General features: G+C 41.0%; 2 protein-coding genes across 6 annotated transcripts in view; both read right to left on the reverse strand.

Moving 5' to 3' along the window:
• Window positions 1-19,803, reverse strand: part of LOC115572254 (polypyrimidine tract-binding protein 2-like) — a 54,405-nt gene that overhangs the window by 15,504 nt on the left and 19,098 nt on the right. For 3 of the 4 annotated variants that reach the window (XM_030402140.1, XM_030402143.1, XM_030402142.1), the window contains exons 10-11: window positions 16,100-16,177; window positions 3,177-3,289 (exon numbers count right to left, since the gene is read on the reverse strand). In XM_030402140.1, coding sequence (XP_030258000.1) covers window positions 3,177-3,289; window positions 16,100-16,177 — 191 coding nt within the window. The remainder of the gene's footprint in view (window positions 1-3,176; window positions 3,290-16,099; window positions 16,178-19,803) is intronic. The other variant, XM_030402141.1, reaches the window with a different exon arrangement.
• Window positions 5,587-9,660, reverse strand: LOC115572256 (zinc finger BED domain-containing protein 4-like). Of its 2 annotated transcripts, XR_003982068.1 has the most exons (3): window positions 7,936-9,660; window positions 6,787-7,722; window positions 5,587-6,315 (listed from the first exon to the last, which is right to left on the reverse strand). XR_003982068.1 is itself a non-coding variant. In XM_030402144.1 (2 exons), the coding sequence occupies exons 1-2, from the start codon at window positions 8,588-8,590 to the stop codon at window positions 7,490-7,492; spliced, it is 888 nt and encodes a 295-aa protein (XP_030258004.1). In that variant the 5' UTR covers window positions 8,591-9,660; the 3' UTR covers window positions 5,587-7,489. The 2 variants fall into 2 exon arrangements, 1 of the variants encoding a protein (XP_030258004.1); XM_030402144.1 differs by having other exon boundaries at window positions 5,587-7,722.

The raw sequence follows: 19,803 nt of genomic DNA on the forward strand, positions 1-19,803 counted from the left end.
AGTTCTGACCGTGGTTCTTTTCCCCCGCTTCCTGGGTCGATCAAACTGATTGCAGTGATGTTTGGTCCCACTGATCCAGCTGGCTGGACAGTAGAGGCCATTGACAGAGATCGTCTCATACTCCGCTGCATTTCAACCGAAGCCCACACTTCGTTTTCTGAAGATGATGGCCGTATTTCTGTCATTAGTAAGTGCTCCAGTATTAAAGGAGCACAACATTTGCAAATTCATGTATAGGAATAGGGTTATAGGGACATGAAAATATTTATTTATATTTATATATATTATCTAAATTTAGTTCAAACGGCCAAACGTATTTGAAGTAGTACATGATTTATGAATTAGTAGTTTTTACATGAAATGTTCTAATTTCATTTTATAAAATCTGTGACTCAAGAGTTGCCCTTTGCCCTAATTTACGCTAACACTGCCATCAAATGAATAATCACAAATACCTAGACTTCCAAGATTCACCTATGTCTCATTGAAAGAATTACTTTATAGGTTAACATTCTACATTGTAAGTGATTCACCACCTGTGCAAATCAAAGAAATAATCAAAGAAATCAAATTTCCATTCAAGGAGTTTGGGAAAATGAGAGTCACATGCTTCATCATCAGATGTTTTATCAGTGTAAAAATATCTTCAGGTCGTTTTCCAGTAATACGTTTAAAGTCTCTGGTTGGTGGCTCTATGTTCTTAGTGATGCCCATATTACATCACAATAAGGACATAAGGGCTTTATTGAGACGAGTATTATTGTGGTAGAAAAACCTTACAATGAGGATCTCGGGAGAGTCGGAGCTGGCAAAAGTGGCATTGTCTGGACAAATCTCTTTCAACAGGAGAGAAATTAAAAAATACATGGAAAAGTGGGGAGACTATCCAGAATACATTGGGAATGTGAGTGGACCTTGAAGTGATTTAATGTATTTATCACTTTTATCCATTTCTTATTTTTGTTTACGACCCTTTATTCTTCTTATATGTCGCTGACCTATGATTATTTTGTTGTTTTTATTATTAACTTATTTTACATCTATTGTAATTATTTGATCTGACCAGATTGTGGTAATGTTCACAGAAAAATTAAATATCATGCTAATTGTTAAATAAAATGTCTCTGGTTGGGATTACTATTGCTATGTAGCCTGGAAACCGGCTAAGTGTACTGCACAAAACTGAAACTTGACCACAAAGGTTTGCCTGTTTGAAAACACAGTTGAGAAAGAATAAACACATGACAGAAAACAATCCCTAGGATTTAACATTCACAACATGAAGAATGGCCACACCATACTCAACCTCTATTTAGCCAGTGGGCTGCATTGAGCATACTGTCAAGTGTTTGCAGGAGCTACTGCTCTCAAGCAGATCGGTCACCAAAGACAACAGTATGGGGCAAACAAACAGCAAGGATACAGCTGTTGCATCAAGACTTTATCAGAAGGGGGCGCAAGTGTGAAATCCGCCACTCCACTATGGAGTAACGAGGACAGACAGAGTTGGAAAGAGATGGAACACACAGAAACAGACAGCTGATACTCTAGGTACAGAGATACAGATGAAAGAGTCGGTGTACATTTACAATTAGAGAATAAACTGACACTTGATAGAAGAAACAGTAATATAAAATCAAAGTATAGAAGTATGTAGGCGTTCAATGTAAAGAAAACCACAAGGCTTCAAAAACACAAGAGAACTTTTAAGATCTGATATAATGTGCTCCAACAAAAAAAATATTGAACTTCAAGTTTAGGACCTGTGACCATGGAGAAGAAAATCAATCTTGAGAAAATACACACACACACACACACACAAGGGGTATTTCACAGGGTTGCAAGTAAGTAGACAATTTCGTATTAATGTTTACATTTCCTGAGTACAGTTAGAGAAAGAGAGAAAGAAGAAGGTTCCTCAAGGAACGATAATTTTACTGCTTTAACCCTCTTGGGTCCAGGGTATAATTGGCCGTTTTTGATTATTTTTGATTTTGCCATTATATTTCACCTTAAAAACTATTTACCTTGCCTTGTTTTATTATAATTAATTTCGTCATTATTTTCATCACAACCTCACATGTGTGACTGTACAGTTATTTTTTCATTTTGACATACTGTTAATGGACCTAAAATCACAAAAAAAACATAAAATCCAAGTAGGAAAAAGTTTTGACTGTGAAAAACACAAATATCTTTTACGAACCATTTTTATTACTTATAATGCAAATATAAATTGTTGTTTGCTAAATTTGTGCAGAAGTTCTAAATGCAGGCAATGCCTCAGGCTCAGGTCTCCCTCAGCTCCTTCCAGCTCAATGAAGAACTGCACTGCCTGCTCCACATTCAGCAGTCTCCTCATTGTTTTGATTCAAAAAACAAAAAAACGACTACACTACACACTAAACACACTACACCAAACACTACATAACACACTAACTATACACTCCAAAAACGCTAAATGTCACAAATCTCTCAAAACTCGCTATCTCTATCGCTGTCACTATTACCTTCACTGTCGCTGTCACTTTTTCTCCACCGTGCCTATTTCCACCAATAGGAAAGGGGGCGTCATGTGTTTCTTTGCTTGCAAACACTTTCGTGAGAAAAGCCTGTTTTTACTGTTTCTTCCTGCATCAAACGCACAGCAAACGTGACGGCAATATCCGCAAAAAAGTGTGGCGTACATTATTTATTGTAAGTCTGGTATTACTTGCCTATCAACACAATTTAAAAACTGGTATATAGTTTGAAGGCCGCACCAACACATAGGTCGGAACCGAGACTCACTGGGGCTGCGTGTTGCTGATATGTAATCTAAGATTGGTCACGTGGTTTGGACGCAAAGGTGCGTCCGTCGACCTCAGAGGGTTAAAATGATTAGACAAACAGTTTAAGATCATGTATCCTATTTTGACACTCTAAGAGCCATAGTCACCCTGTGACTTTAATCTATTATAATTATACTGCACAGGCAACATCTAGGGGGAAGATATATGATAAATCACACTGTAAAGTGGTCTAAGCATACATACAATCGGACACCCATACATGCATTCACACTACTACCAAATTTAAGAAAATCATTCAGTGGTGTCTGTGCTATAGTTAAGAAGAGTTACTTCAAGCAGAGATGACAAATACACATTCACAGTTATACTTAAGATGAGTGGTACCTCTTCATTTAGGTTGGAAGCCAGCAGGACTCCTGATACTCCAGACCCAGAAAGAGCAACACGACCAGCAGCTGCTGCAGCCGCTGCAGCAGCACTCAGTGGGCTAATGGCTCCTGTTTGGAAAACACATGACAAGAAACAAAATCACACGTGTAATACAATGGTAGAATAATAAAAAATATTAAAACTAGAACACAAAAAGGACTTAATGTTAAGTCAACCTAACCTTGTTAACATTAACTTTAAATCAACAATTGATTTAATATATTCTAAATTACAGAAATATTGTAAATGTAAAACATACTATGTGTAACAAATAATCTAGAGGTCTACTGCAAAAAAAAAAACATGTTTAGAAATTGGAAGGGGGAAATAAGATATCCAAATCAGAGATGGTGATGTACTTGTAGTATGCTAAATTTAATTTAAGCTTTGTTAAACTTCAAAATAATGATCTAGCAAGCTTTTCATCTTTATTTTGTTTTATTATTAATTATCACTGCAGCACAAAATATCAGTCAACAAGTTCCTTTATTAATTTTAGTGAACATCATCTAGGGAGTTATGTTGAAGCCATTACTAGACCTGCAGTCAAGTTTACTTGTACTTGTAAAGAAAATGTACATTACATCATGGAAGTCTTGAGTTCCAAGGATTTCTACAATTTTCATTTTTCTGTGATGGAATGATCCCAAACGCACATCAACTTTGGTAAAGGAATGGCTTAACCAGGCTAGAATGAAGGCTTTTACTTCACAAAGTCCGTGCTAGGATGGAACAAATGTAATTAAACGCCAATAATTCCGTCAACAGAAGTGTGGTTAAAAAAGAGGCCTGCATGAAGAGGCCTGCAAGAAGCTTTCGGATGGATCAAAAGCACCAAATTAAGGTGAAAATGGCCAAGGGATGGTTTCACCAAATATTAGTATTACTGCATGTTTATTTTTGGTCCAGCAGCTTTGGTCAAATTTTAGAAGACCCATCATAAATCCATATTTGAACCACACTTCTTGAATGTTTTTTTGTGTGACAAAAACATATATGTTCACAGAAGAATGAAGGTCGTAGAAATCATTGTACAGGCCATGGTATATAAGCTGTTTACAAGTTTATGGAATCTTTTGACCATGATCTTAAGTACTATGAGCATGGTGTTGACCATAGCAAGTGGGGGTAAAAATACTCAAAAAACTAAAATACTTGATAACTCTTCCCTGTCTAACTCTTGCCATCTACTCAGTGTAATTGAGGATTATACACTCCCAAAACTTAAATTAATAATTAAATTAACTACACTGCTAAAAAAATAAAATAAGGTAACACTCACAGTACACCAAGTCATTTAAATGTCATGGATATCAAACTGTCCATTTAGGAAGAACCAGTGATTGTGAACCAATTTCACCTGCTCTGGTGCAAATGAAAGTGACACCAGGTGCAGTGGAGAGGCAAAAGCAAGACAACCCCCCAAAAAAGGGAATGGTTTTGTATGTGGTGGCCACAGACAATTGCTCTGTCTGTATCCTTCCTCACTGATTCTTCTCTAGTCTTGTGATCTGCTAGTGTCCTTGTCACTACTGGTAGCATGAGGCGGTACCTGCAGCCAATCAGGTTGCACAGGTAGTCCAGCTCCTTCAGGATGGACATCCATATGTGCTGGCACAGGAAGGTTTGCTGTATCTCACAGCACAGTTTCAAGAGCATAGAGGAGATACGAGACTGTTGCATGAGTAGAGCTGGACAGGGCTGTAGAAGCGCATCAACCCAGCAGCAGGACCAACTCTGCTTTTTTACACGAGGAGGAACCAGGGGAGCACTGCCAGACCTCCATGTCATAGCCAACAGTACCCTGACTCCTTTTAGGTACCGGTATGAAATCCTCAGAGCCATTGTCTGACCTTACGATGCTGCTGTGGGCCATGGGTTCTTTCTGGTGGAGGACAATGCCGGCCTCATGTGGCCAGAGTGTGTAGGCACTTCCTGAATGACAAATGTATTGATACCATTGACTGGCCCTCTTATTCCCCTGACCTAAATCCAAATGAGCACCTATGGGACATTATGTATCGATGCATCCTGATACCGTCAAGTACCTCCACTGCTTGTCCGGGAGCTCACCGATGCCCTGATCCAGATCTTGGAGGAGCTCCCCCAGGACCATCTGCTGACTCAATAGGAGCATACCCAGACATTGTCGGGGGTGCATACAGGCATGTGGGTTCCATATACACTAGTGAGTCACATTATGAGTGGCTGTGATAAGAATCACGTTAGTTGGATAACCTAGTGATGCACCGATGTGAAAATTGTGGTCGATACCGATAACCGATACTAATATTGCTGTTATGGCCGATACCAATATTTACCGATGCCGATATCTATGTATAGAAAACACATTTCTATGATAATCAAATAAAAAGCCAAAACACGTTTTTTTTTTTTTTTACTTTTGTGATTTATTTTCAGAAATGACTGATATTGGGCACATTAACCTGTGTGCAAAATATGACTGTCATCAGATTTTCAGAAGAAAAAATAAATATTTATACAAAAATACATTTTTATAAAGGATACAAGTTTGTCCTGAATCCACACTATGAATAAGCCAACCCTGAGTATTCTCAATAAACATATAACTCACTTGAGACCAAGTCACTGTATTCTGTGAACACTGTACAACAGTTCAAAACTTTGAAGTACAGTAGTAGGCCTTCAATTGGCCAAAGCCAAAAGTATTGAAAAAGGTAAAATGTGAAAATGGAGCCAGAACAAACTGGACTGAACAGACATTGGCTTTTGCAGTCTTCTGAACTGTAAGTAAAGTAACCAAGTACTGTAACTGCCAAGTACTTTAGGGTTAGGCCTAACCCCTGGCCTTCCCGTGCTTTGGAAGCAAACAAATGTTGTGCTTAACAAACAGGAGCATTTCTGCTCTCTCTGTACCGATCCTATTTCTCTTTTCACTGACAACATTTGAAGCGGCGGAGAAGAGACGTTCACTATCCACGCTTGTACATGGAGCTGACAGATATTTGCGTGCCACTGGGGCGAGGGCAGGGAAGCGGGTCATGTTGCTTTGCCAGTACTGCAGCGGGCTCATGTTTCTGGGGATGGTGGGCTCACTCAGGTAACCATGCACCTAAAAGAAATATAGAGAAGTGTATAAATATACATCTCGGGCAAATCATCAGGGAAAATATTATTCAACATTTGTATTCATGACACCAAATGAAATAAAATAACTGTTGATTCAATTATCTTTTTTTCTTGTGGGGCCAAAACTCTGAAGTCCCAGTAGTATGTACGCCTAGTCATTTCAATGTAGTAGCCAATTGATAAGATTGTTTCACCATCTATCCACTGGAGGGAGCACCTACCCCATCATTGGTCAGCACAGGCCTATCACTGAATTTTAGACAAGACAGACTATTGAGATGCACCCATGTTGCAACCAGCAATCCTACAAGTTCAATAATAACAATGGACCGCAGTTTTTCATAAGATTTGACTGTCAATAAATGATCTGATCACACAAAGAAATGTGAAATACTTAATTTGAATAAAAGACTAAAAGATTATCTGATTCAAATAGTATAATAACCTAGCCTACCTGCACACTCGTTGCACCTGTTGCCTGTTCATCCTTCTCCTTTTCCTCCAGAATTTCATCGAAAATGTCCAGGAATGAATGCCCTTCACTTGGCGTCCTCCTCTTTTCTTGTGGTTCACCTTCTTCAGTGTCTTCTGCGTCTGGTGTAGGCTCATCTGCGGCACTGGCGCTGGTCGTTGCTGACGCTGTCATCTTGTCCACTTCTTTCTCTAGCTTGTTTTTTGCCACTTGCTTGAGGTCTGCGTCAAAGTAGCGATCTTTGTATCTGGGGTCCAGGATTGTCACCAAGTAGTACAGTTGCTCGGAGAAAGTGGTTTCGAAGCAGTGCAGACTTGGTTGTTTTGACCCCACTGTCGGTTTCGGCTGTCTTGTTAAGAAAACGCTCGAGTGCCACAACAGACGGGATCACGTCAGCAGCTGTAGCTGTATGCGAGCTAATCTCTCTCGTCAACTCTTCAAAGGGTGCCAGGAGTGTGGTAATTTTCTCAATGAGACTCCACTGGTTTGCGTTGAGAGATACGGGCAGTCCATGGTAAGCCTCGTACATAACCAGTGCGCGCTTCTGTTCCAGGAGAGTTGTCATCATCAGGAATGTACTGTTCCAGCGCGTCGGGACGTCCTGTTGCAACATCTTGGTCTTCATTCCCATCTCTCTCTGGATGTCTCTCAGCCGAGAGGTACCAAGGGGGGAGCTTTTAAAATGTCAGACTATTTTTCTCGCTATAGCCAAAGAGTCAACGACGCTTCGCTGGCTTAGTACTGCATCGTGCACTGCCAACTGCCCCAGATGAGCCATACAGCCCAGGCCTCTAACACCACACTCCTCCATCGCCTTCACCATATTTCGTGCATTGTCTCGAAACACGACGTGCACATTTTCTTTCCGGATTCTCCATTCTGTAAACATATTGTCAAACGCACTGGCTATGGCGGTACCTGGATTAAAATAATAAAAAAATGTTTGATCAAGACATGTTAGCTAGCTGGCACATGATATACAACTACATTCTGCCTGAAACACAGTTAAATTTAGCCTACCGCGAGAGATATGTAGTGCTAGGCATTAGGCTATTGCAGCTGACATTCAAGCCAGCCATCATACACAACTTTAATTTAATTTGCATCTGTCAAAAAAATAGCCAGGCCTACCTGTATGCGAGCCAGTGAATTCTTGGGCATGTAACATGGCTCTCTTCATCTCGAAGTTTTCATCGATCCACTGAGCCGTGAGGCTCAACATGCTTGTTTGGGTGAGGTCGGAACTCCAGATATCCGTTGTAAAACTGATGTCACTGACATTGCTGTCGAGTAACTTGTGGACGTGAGTGGCTACGATATCATGTAAGGCAGGCAGGGCGACATCCGCACAGTAACGACGACTTGGCTTGTCATAGCGGGGCTCAGCGACCTCAAGCACCTCGCTGAATCCTCTTTCTTCCACTACTGAAAACGGTTGGTCATCAACAGCGATCATCTTGGTTATTGCCATGGTCAATGCCTTTTGTTTCGGGTGGTCCTTGTGGAATTTCTTGGTCTTTTCCAGCGCCTGTTCTATGGGGCTACCAACTGGTGCAGCTGCCGCAGCGTTAGCAGCAGCTTTCTTCCGCTGCTTGTTAGCATTAGCTAGTTTCTCATATTCTTTGTAGGCTTCGGGATGCTTGTTTTTTAAGTGGGTGATCAAATTGGTTGTATTGAACGATTTGACACGAACTCCCCCTTGCATCACCCGGCTCTCAGAATCATTGCATCCAGCATATCGAGGATCCTCTTCAGACACTCTGAAGAATGACCAGACAGACGACATCGCTGCTACCTCACCAAAGGCAAAGTCAAACTTAGTTTTGGACTTTTTTTTTTCCGCCTCCAGCACCTGCTTGAAAATGTATGCGCTCGTGCAAAAACAAACATCCCCGCCCCGACACTCTCAAAGCTTCTTCTTTTTCTTATAGGATTTCGGCAGTGTAGATGCTGTTAAGCGCATTACTGCCCTCCACAGGTCAGATTTAGATCTAAATTCTCACACACTCTCACATCTAAGCCTACACACACGTCAAACACACAGGAATGATTCACATCGGCCGTATTTTGACATCGGAACGATACCGATGTGTAAAAAAATGATCATATCTGCCGATATTATATCAGTGGCCGATATATCGTGCACCACTAGGATAACCCTTTGATTTAAAAAATGTACTTCAAGTTTCAATGTGATTTTGAATCCAGCCCTCAGTGGGTTGATGATTTTGGTTTCCACTGATCCTTGTAAGATCATTGTGTTCTTAAAGGTCCCATATTATGGTCATTTCTGCTTCTTGACATGGGTCCTTGATGTCTAAATGGAATGTTTCTTTAAATGCTAATGAGCTACTGCGTGCGCAGCCCACGGTGCCGCCCACCTCTTCCTGCCTGCGGAAGACGTGAGGACGGCATCATGTGACCATGGCAATGGCGGAGTATTTGGAAGAAATGGCTGGCGGACAACAGACTGCGGTTCGACCCAGAACAAGAAGAGGCTCCAGAAGAAAGTAAGCAGCCAAGAATGAACATTGATGTTTCTCAGTGGTTAGTAGTTAAGTTTGTTACCTCGATATTACTTTTATGTTACTGCAGACTAACGAAAGTTTTACAGGCTTACTGGCCATCTGCCCCGCGTTGTTACAGATAACAGCCCCCTTCTCCTGCCTCGAGTGTTTACATCATAAAGCTTAGCCAAACCTCGGCTGTTGTTTACTGCTGTTCAGTTGCAGTAACGCGAATGCAATTTCGCAATAGCAGTTACAAGAGAAAAGCGTAACCCCATATTATTATTTACCTTTATGTAGCCAGGTAAGTTGATTGGGAACCTGTTCTTATTTGCAGTGACGACCTGTAATTAGCTACTGCCAGCAATTTTCAACAACTGTAGTTTTCATCAAGCCACAGTTGCCTCCCATCACCTCTCTACCAGCAGAATTGTTTTTTAACCAGTTAGAACGGTTTATTAACTTTAAATATATTACCAAAGAAACAACGCGACGTGATTAGTGATCATAGTTTCCAATGAATTATAAAAATCCTGCATAAAAACAGGTGTTCCTGTGGCAATTGTGAACAAATGCCTACATAACCCGAGAATATCTGCTGTATGGAAATACCACAATTAAGTGTGAACACTGGGCAAACATGGTTGTCATTTTGCTGTCTCTCTTTTCTCTAATCTATTGTCACTCACTTACCTTTCATAATTTCTATGTTACACGGAGAATACAGCAGTATCGTGAGCCACCATCATGCATGGTGGACCATCCTGACCTAGAACCTGTCTGCCTGAATGTACCTGCACTGCAGAATGCACTAAACATTTATCGGACAGACTATGGACCTTTACGTCTGAGGGGAATAGTGCAGTAAGCTTTTAGTCACATAAATACTATTCATTTATCGCAAAAGTGTTACGATGAAAAGTACATAACTGCTTCCTCCATCTTAACATTGCTTAGTTTATTATCTTTTACTTATTAACATGAAAATTACATATCAAACAATGAAAACACAGAACAGTTAGGAAAGATGTTTTATTGTGAGAAACATTGGTAAACATGTGTTGACTTGGATGAAATAACAACAAGAAGAAGAAAATAAATATCTGAAGTGAAACAGTTTGACTTAATATATTAACTTCAATATCAATATGAAAATAATAACAAAGAAAGTATCTAGTTGCCATGGGTGTAAACATTCAGTGCTTTATATTGAATTGTGTTCAGCCAATATAGCCTACAGAAGCTTTGTAAGCTGGTGCTAGGGGTTCCCTGGGTGGAGAGTGAGAGTTGTGCTGCCTGTCTGCATGGTCCGAGAGGTTCAGGGATTATTAGTTTCAGCACCTCGTTCACATATGGGGCAGGGTCCTGGAAAACCATCTCGAGATCAGTTCCAACAGTGCATCACTGTAGTCTGCAGTGCAATAAACACATGTATGTTTACAGGAAAACTGCAGTAGAACCAAAAAGCCTTGTGCTGCAGTGTTGAAAATGTTCTCTTATTTCTCCTAATTACTTCTTATTCATACATTCTCCTTATTATTTATTTTGAAAACCATCTTAAAAGAATTCAGATTTTAAGTGTTTGTGTTTGTTTTCAACCTTTTGTGTGATGCCTGTGTGTCCATGTTTATTTTAATTTGAGAGGTTCAAATAAAAGATTGTAAAACTTACGGAATGTCTGTCTTCACTGGTTTGGCTCTGCACTCTCCCTTCCTGGACTTTGGAAAGCTCAGTTTGAAAAGAGGATCTCCTGATGATGTGGTGGCTTGTCCTCTATCAGCATTCTCATTGTAATGCAGTGCAGCCAGGTAGAGTCTTGAACAGTAAAAAGACAATAAAACATGAAAACAATTGCAAGAAATGGGCAAATGTTCTCAACAAGTAATCACAGTTTAATTAACCTGCACAGCCTTCCCAGATATGGATAGAAGTAACACATGACAGCACTGTTACAGTATAATTCAAGCACTAAAGGCTGCAACGCCTTACGTTACTCTAATCTGACCACTTTTTTTCAGTAACGACTAATCTAACACGTTAATATTTCCAAACCAGTAATCAGATTAAAGTTATTCATTCAAGTCACTGTGCGTTACAATTATTTTTGTAATTTTCCTTAGTAAAAATATATATTTTTGCTTTCTTCTTGCATCTCAGGGAGTGATGTCACGTACGTCTCAAGTCACGTTTTAACCATAAGGATAACTCACGTGTACACCACGCAGCAACTCAAAAATGTAGGGAGGAGAGAGATGTGCATTTTCTAGCTGGAAATACAGTCATTATTTTGAGTTATTTAAAACAAAAAAGCACAAATGCTTGATCAAGGGCCCGGCCAAGGATAGCGGCGGGGTCGGCTCGGGCAGAGAATCTAAACTCTATGTAGCAGTCAGCAGAACTGTTCTGCCCCGGCCTATGCCAACATATTCCAGCTTAGAAAACATTTTCAAATGTATTATTTCACAAAATCCTAAAAAAAACTTAGACCCAGCGTAGGGTGTGTTTATGTACTGCTTGACCGACCGCGTCTCTGGGTTTGCATGTGGAGACCGTGTTGATCGCGAACTAGAGGCTCGCGGTTAGCATTAGCTTGGAAGCTCGCGGTTAGCGTTAGCTGGTACTATGTGCCACTGCTTGGTTAGTTTGTGTAAAATTACTAAATAAACACAGCTAAATACTTGTACATGCAGACAATTCCCCAGGACACGCATTACATAATGTGCAAGATCAGAAACGTACTACACACAATGATTCTGCTGTAGCACTAACGTGTGTGGTCAGAGAAGCTACGTTAGCGGTTAGCAGCTAACCTTACCTTGTTCTCAATGGCAAAACACACAGTACATCACGCACGAGTTCAGCCTTATCTACAGAAACACACAGCAAATTATTTGTATACTTACATGTCCTTGGTCTGGAAGTATTCCTTTGAGTAAAAGTGTGCCGACTACTCCTGCCTTGTACTGGCCCAAGTTGGTGAAACAGTCAGCGTCAAAGTGGTTCGCACACACCAAAAGTTTTTTGCCAACTTCAGCTGGGACAATGCCCTCAAAAATAAATTCAATCCATGCCGCTCTTTTGTCCTCTGCAGCTGGGAGACGATGGAGTGTTTTGTGCTGGTCCTTGCAACTAACAACAGAGCACTTCTCCTTGCGCTTGGACATGGTGATTTCAATAGCGTAATGGCGGATCTCCCAGACGGTAGCTGTACCTGGTGGGTGGAGACACCGTGCGGTGAAGGGAGGGGCAGTGGGGTAGTCATATGCAAATGAACGGCCGAAGACTTGGACAGCTGCAGCAAATTTGACTCGTGTATCTGGAAACTGCAGGCAAGACCCCTTTAGAAATCTGTATCTCACTCAACGAAGCACGGATAGTCTTTTTTCAAAGTTTTTAGGCGTGTGGCCAGAAAAAGTCAGTTTTTCATAATATGGGACCTTTAACAAATGATACAATGCACAGAGCAGATTTTTCAACTTGTTTTTCAATTTGTTCATGAAGATCTGATGTGTGATTTAGTGTTCCCTTAATTTTGCGGAGCAGTGTATTTCTTACAGGATCTATGAATGAAAATGTTTTACTCAACTGTATCCAAACCATTTAAGTTCATTTAAATATTTCCTGGGCTTTACGATATTCTGCAATCACCTCATACTGATCTAGACTTTTTAAGCCCATCAGATTTTCCTCCATATTCATATGGAGGACCAAACCTGACATAAGTATAAATAAATAAATGTATAAATAAATAAATGCATAAATAAATAAATGTATAAATAAATAAATGCATAAATAAATACATGTATAAATAAATAAATGCATAAATAAATAAATAAATGCATAAATAAATGAATAAATAAATAAATGCTGAAATAAATGTATACATAAATAAATAAAAGTATAAATAAAAGAATCAATGCTTTTTATTTATTTCTACATTTCTGTTCACCTACATGTATTTATTTCTGTATTTCTGTTCACCTACATTTATTTATTTCTGTATTTCTGTTCACCTACATATATTTATTTATGTAAATGAGGAGGTAGGAGGTCCTAACCTCAGTCAAGAGCATGATTGGTCAAATTGGAGAGCCAGACAAAAGCAAACGATTCCTGATCTCAAGCCTCGCTCTCTGTAACGTTGTAAAACAGCTCCGATTAGCTTAATGGACTCGACCAGTGTGACAGGTTAACTGGCATTCATTTTAACTTGCGAGGGTCCCAGATGTGCTGGTGGTGTGGTTTGAGAATCCTGTCTGGAGAGCCATGTCCGCTAACCAGGAAAAACATTCTGCTCATCGCATCGAGTCATGTATATGTGTTCGTTTTGATGTGGCTTGAACACTTCTATCCACGCGGAGAAGCCGGGGCTGCGACTTGCAAACCATTGCTAGACGAGCGCTACAGAGCACAAATCGTCCAAAAGTGCATGTTGTCGGTCTCATATCTTTGTTGTGAATCTCTGTACTCTCAAACAACTCATGTGTGGAACAGTATTAAGCATTTGTTTACGCCGAGCGGCTCGAGAGCGGCGTGGACACCGCTGTTAGCAGTTAGCTGTTAACTTTGAGCTGCTCGCTGTAGCGCTAAGAACGTAGCGTCCAGGATAACTGTTGACACATGTTACCACCGAGAGTGAGATACATGTCTGGGCTTTCCTAAGAACCATTGTCGCTACTGGTGTTTGTATCACAGGTTGATCTGGACGTCTCACGATTTGCCACAGCTGATTGACCTCACGCTGAGCTCGGGCTGGATGTCAACGTACTCTGCAGACTGTTTGACCAACAGGCTGTATGACAGTGTACAGTTTTCACACTGACTTAGCTTCAGCTTAATAACGATGTATGCGGCTCGGAAAGATGGCTTTAAGCGACCAATTGAACAGTGCGGAATGAAAAATGCCGATGGTAACCGGTGTCACAAGGTAACCTGGACGCTGCGCTACAGCGAGCAGCTAACAGCTAACATAAGAGCTAAAAGGGGTCTCCACTCCACTTTCTGAAACCACACCACCAGCACACCTGGGACCATCGCAAGTTAAAATGAACGCCAGTCAAATTCATAACTAAACCAGAGCTACATGAACAAATGTCAACAACTGCAGCTAACAGTTAGCTGAGCAGGCTTGCTGGTAGCCAGCAACATTCCTGTACAGTGTACAGGAATCAGCGCCGCTAGTAAGGCAGAAGTAGTAGACCCTCATCGAGCACACTCCTGTAACCAATCATGCTCTTGACTGAGGTTAGGACCTCCTACTTCCTCATTTACATATGGACACAGAAATACAGAAATAAATATAAGTAGGTGAACAGAAATACAGAAATAAATAAATGTAGGTGAACAGAAATACAGAAATAAATACATGTAGGTGAACAGAAATGTAGAAATAAATCTACAAAAAGCATTTATTCTTTTATTTATACTTTTATTTATTTATTTATACATGTATTTCAGCATTTATTTATTTATTCATTTATTTATGCATTTATTTATGTAATTATTTATTCATTTATTTATGCATTTATTTATTTATTTATTTATACTCATGTCAGGTTTGGTCCTCCATATATTCAGGGCTAGTTAATGTGATTTCATGTACACTCTGTTACTGCATGTGCAAAGGACGTTATCACACTCATGAAACAGCAGCCCTTTTTAGATAGAAAAGGCGGCACATTTGCTCCAAGGTAAGGGCGGCAATGCGCCACCCTGTCTTTCTAAAACGGGGGTGCAATATTCTTCCTTTTCCAAAAGCCGCCATGGGGTAGGTGTAAACATGTGACGTGACATGAAGCACGAAGTTGGGCTGTGAACGGTGACAACAATTTTGTCTTCAAAATAAGAGCTTTACATTGCACCCCATTGGAGTTTAGAACTGGGTTCTTAGCGGGGGGCTTTTAATTTAAAAGTAGCGACTGTTCCTAGCTTGCCGCTACAACAACAAGCTGACACAACCAAACAGCTACAGAGAACGAGAAGACGCTAGCATCTCCTGGATCTCAGCGGCTGTCCAGTTGCTCATCTTAATGTCCGCGAATGAAGTGATAGACTGACTGCTGTTTCTTGGTTTTAAAACTCCCCGGCTGTGGGTCGCACAACAGTGCAGGCCATCAAAACCTCCGCCCATCTTACACAGCGGCCGGCACATTGACGCCTCGGATTTAGATAGCAGGTGAGGCGGAAATAAGTGTACCCTCTGACGTGGCAAATCGGCGGACCAAAACAGACCCCCAATTTGCCGCCCTCTGTCTAAAACCGCGGACCTAGCCGCCAAAAGGACGGTCAAATTGGCGGCTTGCTGCCCTGTCTAAAAACGGCTAGCAATTCTGTGATAATAACTTAACCTTAAGCGCTACTTTTCTTTGTGCATACACAGATGCACTGATACTCCCCCAAAAAGGCATTTTCCACTAATATTTGGAAGCTGGATAAGTAGTATCTAGCTAAGAGATTCTTCAAATTCTAAGCAAAGAGGAATAAAAAAAATAAAAAATCTGATCAAAATATCTAATTTTAATTCATTCAGGCTTATGAATTACAGAAGACAAGCAAGTACATTTGTAATAAATGAAACTGCACTGTACCCATCCTAAGGCTGGCATTTGCCTCATAGATTAATTAAGCTGTAATATAAATGAATTACTAAGGCCATTCAGAGAAAACCCATTTTTTCCAGTCCCGGCGGATTTAGACAACCAAAGCAGGACATGACAAAAGACAGGACAAGAAACGGCAGAGACACAGTAATGAAAAAACAGAAATAAGAAGAAAGAAAAGATAGGTACCTCCACCTTGTGAGAGGGAGAGAGAAGATGAGTAACCTCCTCCACTAGAGTAGGACGCTAGTGCTCCAGATGGGGTACCTACAAGACAATGACAACTAGATTTATAAAAACAAACACTCATCTAACCAAGCCCAACCAAATCAGCCTGACAATGTACATTATTACAAGTATATAATTTAAACAGTTTTATGCAATCTCAATTCCCAAAACTTACACATCTTCCAAACTTTAAGGGAATATTATTGTATTATTATCTGGACAGACTGTGCACTGACATCAAGTAGAACGGAGTTATGCTAGCATTCTATTATGTCAAAATAGAAATACCAGGGTTTCCCCTATATGTAATTGACGGTGGCGCACCGCCACAGCAAAATAAAAGCTGCCACACCTTAAAAATTCAGGCATAAATAAATCCAGTGTTAGAGAAAGGAAATATTTTACCATCGTCTTCCACCACAGTCTTTGACGTTAACTAGCATGTTGGATATTTAGCTTGATAATTAGAGGATTAAAATGCTCGTTTTCCGACAGTAGCACAAATTACATTCCGTACCCGAGCCAACCCGCTATAAATTGATACCGACGCCCGAAGGAAAATTGGACGGACGCAATTTTTAAAAGTGAAAGTAAGACAGCGTGGGGAATGGGAGTTCTGGGAGGGCACAAGCACGCATGAATGAGCGCATATGAAATATAAATGCTTATCATTTGTGTCGCTAATAATGACTGATGATAAGTGAGGCCTTGAAAATGGCAATCGTAAACCCGACCAGCCTCTCTAGGCTCCAGGAGAGGCTGGTCCAGACAATTTGATGGAAGTAGAGAATAGTAATTAAAACTGTTGGCAGCCCCACGCTCTCAGCCCTGGTGCGGACTGTCATTGGACATAACTGTGACTTTGTGTATCCGTCAGAGCTGTCAGCAGACTAACAGAAGAGAAGCTCTATGGGTGAATTATGATATTATAACTGAACTATGACTAAGATGCACACTTTTGCTGTTTCTAACTGCATGGAAATGTGATATTTTCACCTCATTTCACCCCTTTTAAGACATTAAAATATGGGTCTTACAGGCAAAAAATGTGATTCATGTAGGCAGACATAGGTGAGCGTGGGACAGGCTGCACTAAGAAATGCTAAATAGGGCTGGGCAATTAATTGAATTTCAATATCGGCTTCCCTCGATAATGAAATCAAGATAATAGTTATAAAACGATCATTCTGCCGCACGCTGTGTCTTGTGTGGTAAATGCAACGAACCCTTCCATCTCCACCTGTGCGCTCCACTCCGCCTGAAAATTTTCGCTTTCAGCCACGCCGGTGCGTATTGCCAGTGCGTGTTTTGAGAAAACGTGTGGAAGAAGACGGTAGAAGATGGCAGAAATGCAGCCTTTGGTCGGGAAGAACAGTAAAGTGAATTCTGTGGTGTTGAAACACTTCGGTTTCGAGGAGTCTGACACGGAACAAACGAAGATATTGTGCAAGATATGTCACGCAACTGTGTCTGCACCTCAAGGGAACACGACCAATTTGTTTAACCATTTAAAGTCCACACACATAGTAATACATGACCAAGTAGTGAAGGAACAAAAAAACTCAAAAATGAAAAGCTCCTCGACTGCCACAACCACACAGTCCTCAATTAAGGACATACTTTACAATGCCACCGCATATCCACCCAGCTCCCACAGGCATAAAGAAATAACGGATGCCGTCACATACATGATTGCCAAAGATATGTGCCCTATCAACACCGTTAGCAACCTGGGGTTCAATAAACTGATTAACACATTGGTCAAGCGGTATGTGTTACCATCACCATTTTTGATGGTGATGGTAACACATTTGATTTCTAAAACATTTAGCAATCGGGTACGTTTTGACAATCCATTCTGCACTGTTATGTTGTGTGAAGTGTTACGGCCTTCTCTTTGCCTTTGTCTGGAATTCAGGCATGGACACCTGTGTTTTTGCAGGGAATAGATTGGAAGTGGGACAGAGAAGGGGGGGTTGTGGCTTGCAGTAAACTTCCTCCGCCCTAAATTCGAACCCGGGTCCACTGCGTATGTGGCATGCACTCTAACCACTTGACTACCGGCGCAGCTAAGACACTGCCTTCTGTTGTCACTGTGAAGGCAGGAAGGCAGCGCATCATAGGGGAGGATGGAAGTGAAATGCCACAGATTTCGATAGGTAGTGGAGTGCAGCCAGATGTGATTCTTCCTTTTGGAAAGGGACAGAGGTCAAGTGACCAGGTTTGACGAGCGTCCTGCACAGTGGCACCCCCAGAACATTTTCATTTGGGGGGGCCAGATGGGGCCAGTGACAATCTTAGGGTGGCACACCAAAATGGTCCTTGTGGCAACTCAGATTCAGCTCCAGTCTGTGGCTGCGTACTGCATTCCCCTTGACTCTTTTTCATTAAAGACAATATGCATCCAACACATTTACCTCAAGTTTGAGAAACACACAAACATTTCAGAAAAACACAAAAATGTAGTTGTTTCTTCCTCTGCTTCTTGCGCCGACTTCCCGTCAGACTGCACACCTTTCAGCACATTAGCACCCCCACAGGTGGAGATTTAAATTACAGTTCCCTATTGAGCCAGCACCTTAGTCAGTCAGGTAAATTGGTGGGAGCACTGGGGAGGCCAGTGGGGTGGCCAGCAATTTTCCAGGGGTGGCCATGGCCCCTCCTGGGGGCGCCACTGGTCCTGCAGTAGCTGTGTTTAACCAAAGAACTCACTCAGTTGTTTAAAATGGCAGGGGAAGCCACTGTGTTCTTCGTGGAAAAGTTGGTCCGAAACACAACTACACACATCTTGTTTTGTACCACACTGACAGGGCAGACACAACACACAATTGGCATTCTTAGCAAATTGGCTTGATTGAAAATTGTGTGCTGTGGCATACTACCACTGACTTATCCATTATGTGGCTCTAAACATTACCCTTCAATTATTCCATGTTGTAACGTGCAATTTAGACAAAACTACCTGCAAATGCAATGTACATCTGACTATGTTTGTCATCAATGCACATACATGAGTGAAAAGTACTGCTTCACTTGCCTTCTTTCAAAAATGTATTTATGGCTGTCTATCAATGTCAAGCTTTTGATCTAATTTCTGCTTTGTTTGCTAGTTTTTATTCCATAAAGTGCGTGCAGCCACATTTTGAAATTTCAATAAAATCTGAAAATATGAGGCTGACTTCCTGCAATGGAATGAAATTATCTAGAGGTTATCCAGAGGTTGCTAAGCACAAAGGATACCTGTGACCTGAAAGACAACAATGCCATCTAGTGGCGACTTGCATCACGTACACCATCAATTCACGTGCTTCTCAGCAAAACTGACCACTTCCTGTTGGACTGAGAGTGTGGGTGTAAATGAGTCATTTGTGCGTCTTGTCATAACACACCTGCGTGCCAAATTTCATTCATGTACATGCATGTAGGACACCCAATTTGCCTGAGATAAAACTTACTTCATGTTTCCAGTGGGTGGCGCTATGGATATGACAGAGCGCTACAGAGCCCGCAGGTCACGACCACGCCCAATGACAATGCAGGATCGCAATTTTCGCCAGATGTAACGTATATTCCAAATTTGGTGAGTTTTTGGGTATGTTCCGGCATCCAAAACTGCATTCAAAATTGGAGAAGAAAATTTCTGTCCTTCCAATAACAATAGGGAC

The sequence above is a fragment of the Sparus aurata genome, chromosome 21, assembly GCF_900880675.1.
Source record: "Sparus aurata chromosome 21, fSpaAur1.1, whole genome shotgun sequence".
NCBI lineage: Eukaryota > Metazoa > Chordata > Actinopteri > Spariformes > Sparidae > Sparus > Sparus aurata.

Coding starts and splice junctions, on each gene's coding strand:
- LOC115572256 (XM_030402144.1), bottom strand. CDS start 8,590: ATGTCGTCTGTCTGGTCATTCTTCAGAGTGTCTGAAGAGGATCCTCGA. Junction 7,723..7,935: donor ATTCACTGGCTCGCATACAG/GTAGGCCTGGCT, acceptor ATTTTAATCCAG/GTACCGCCATAGCCAGTGCG.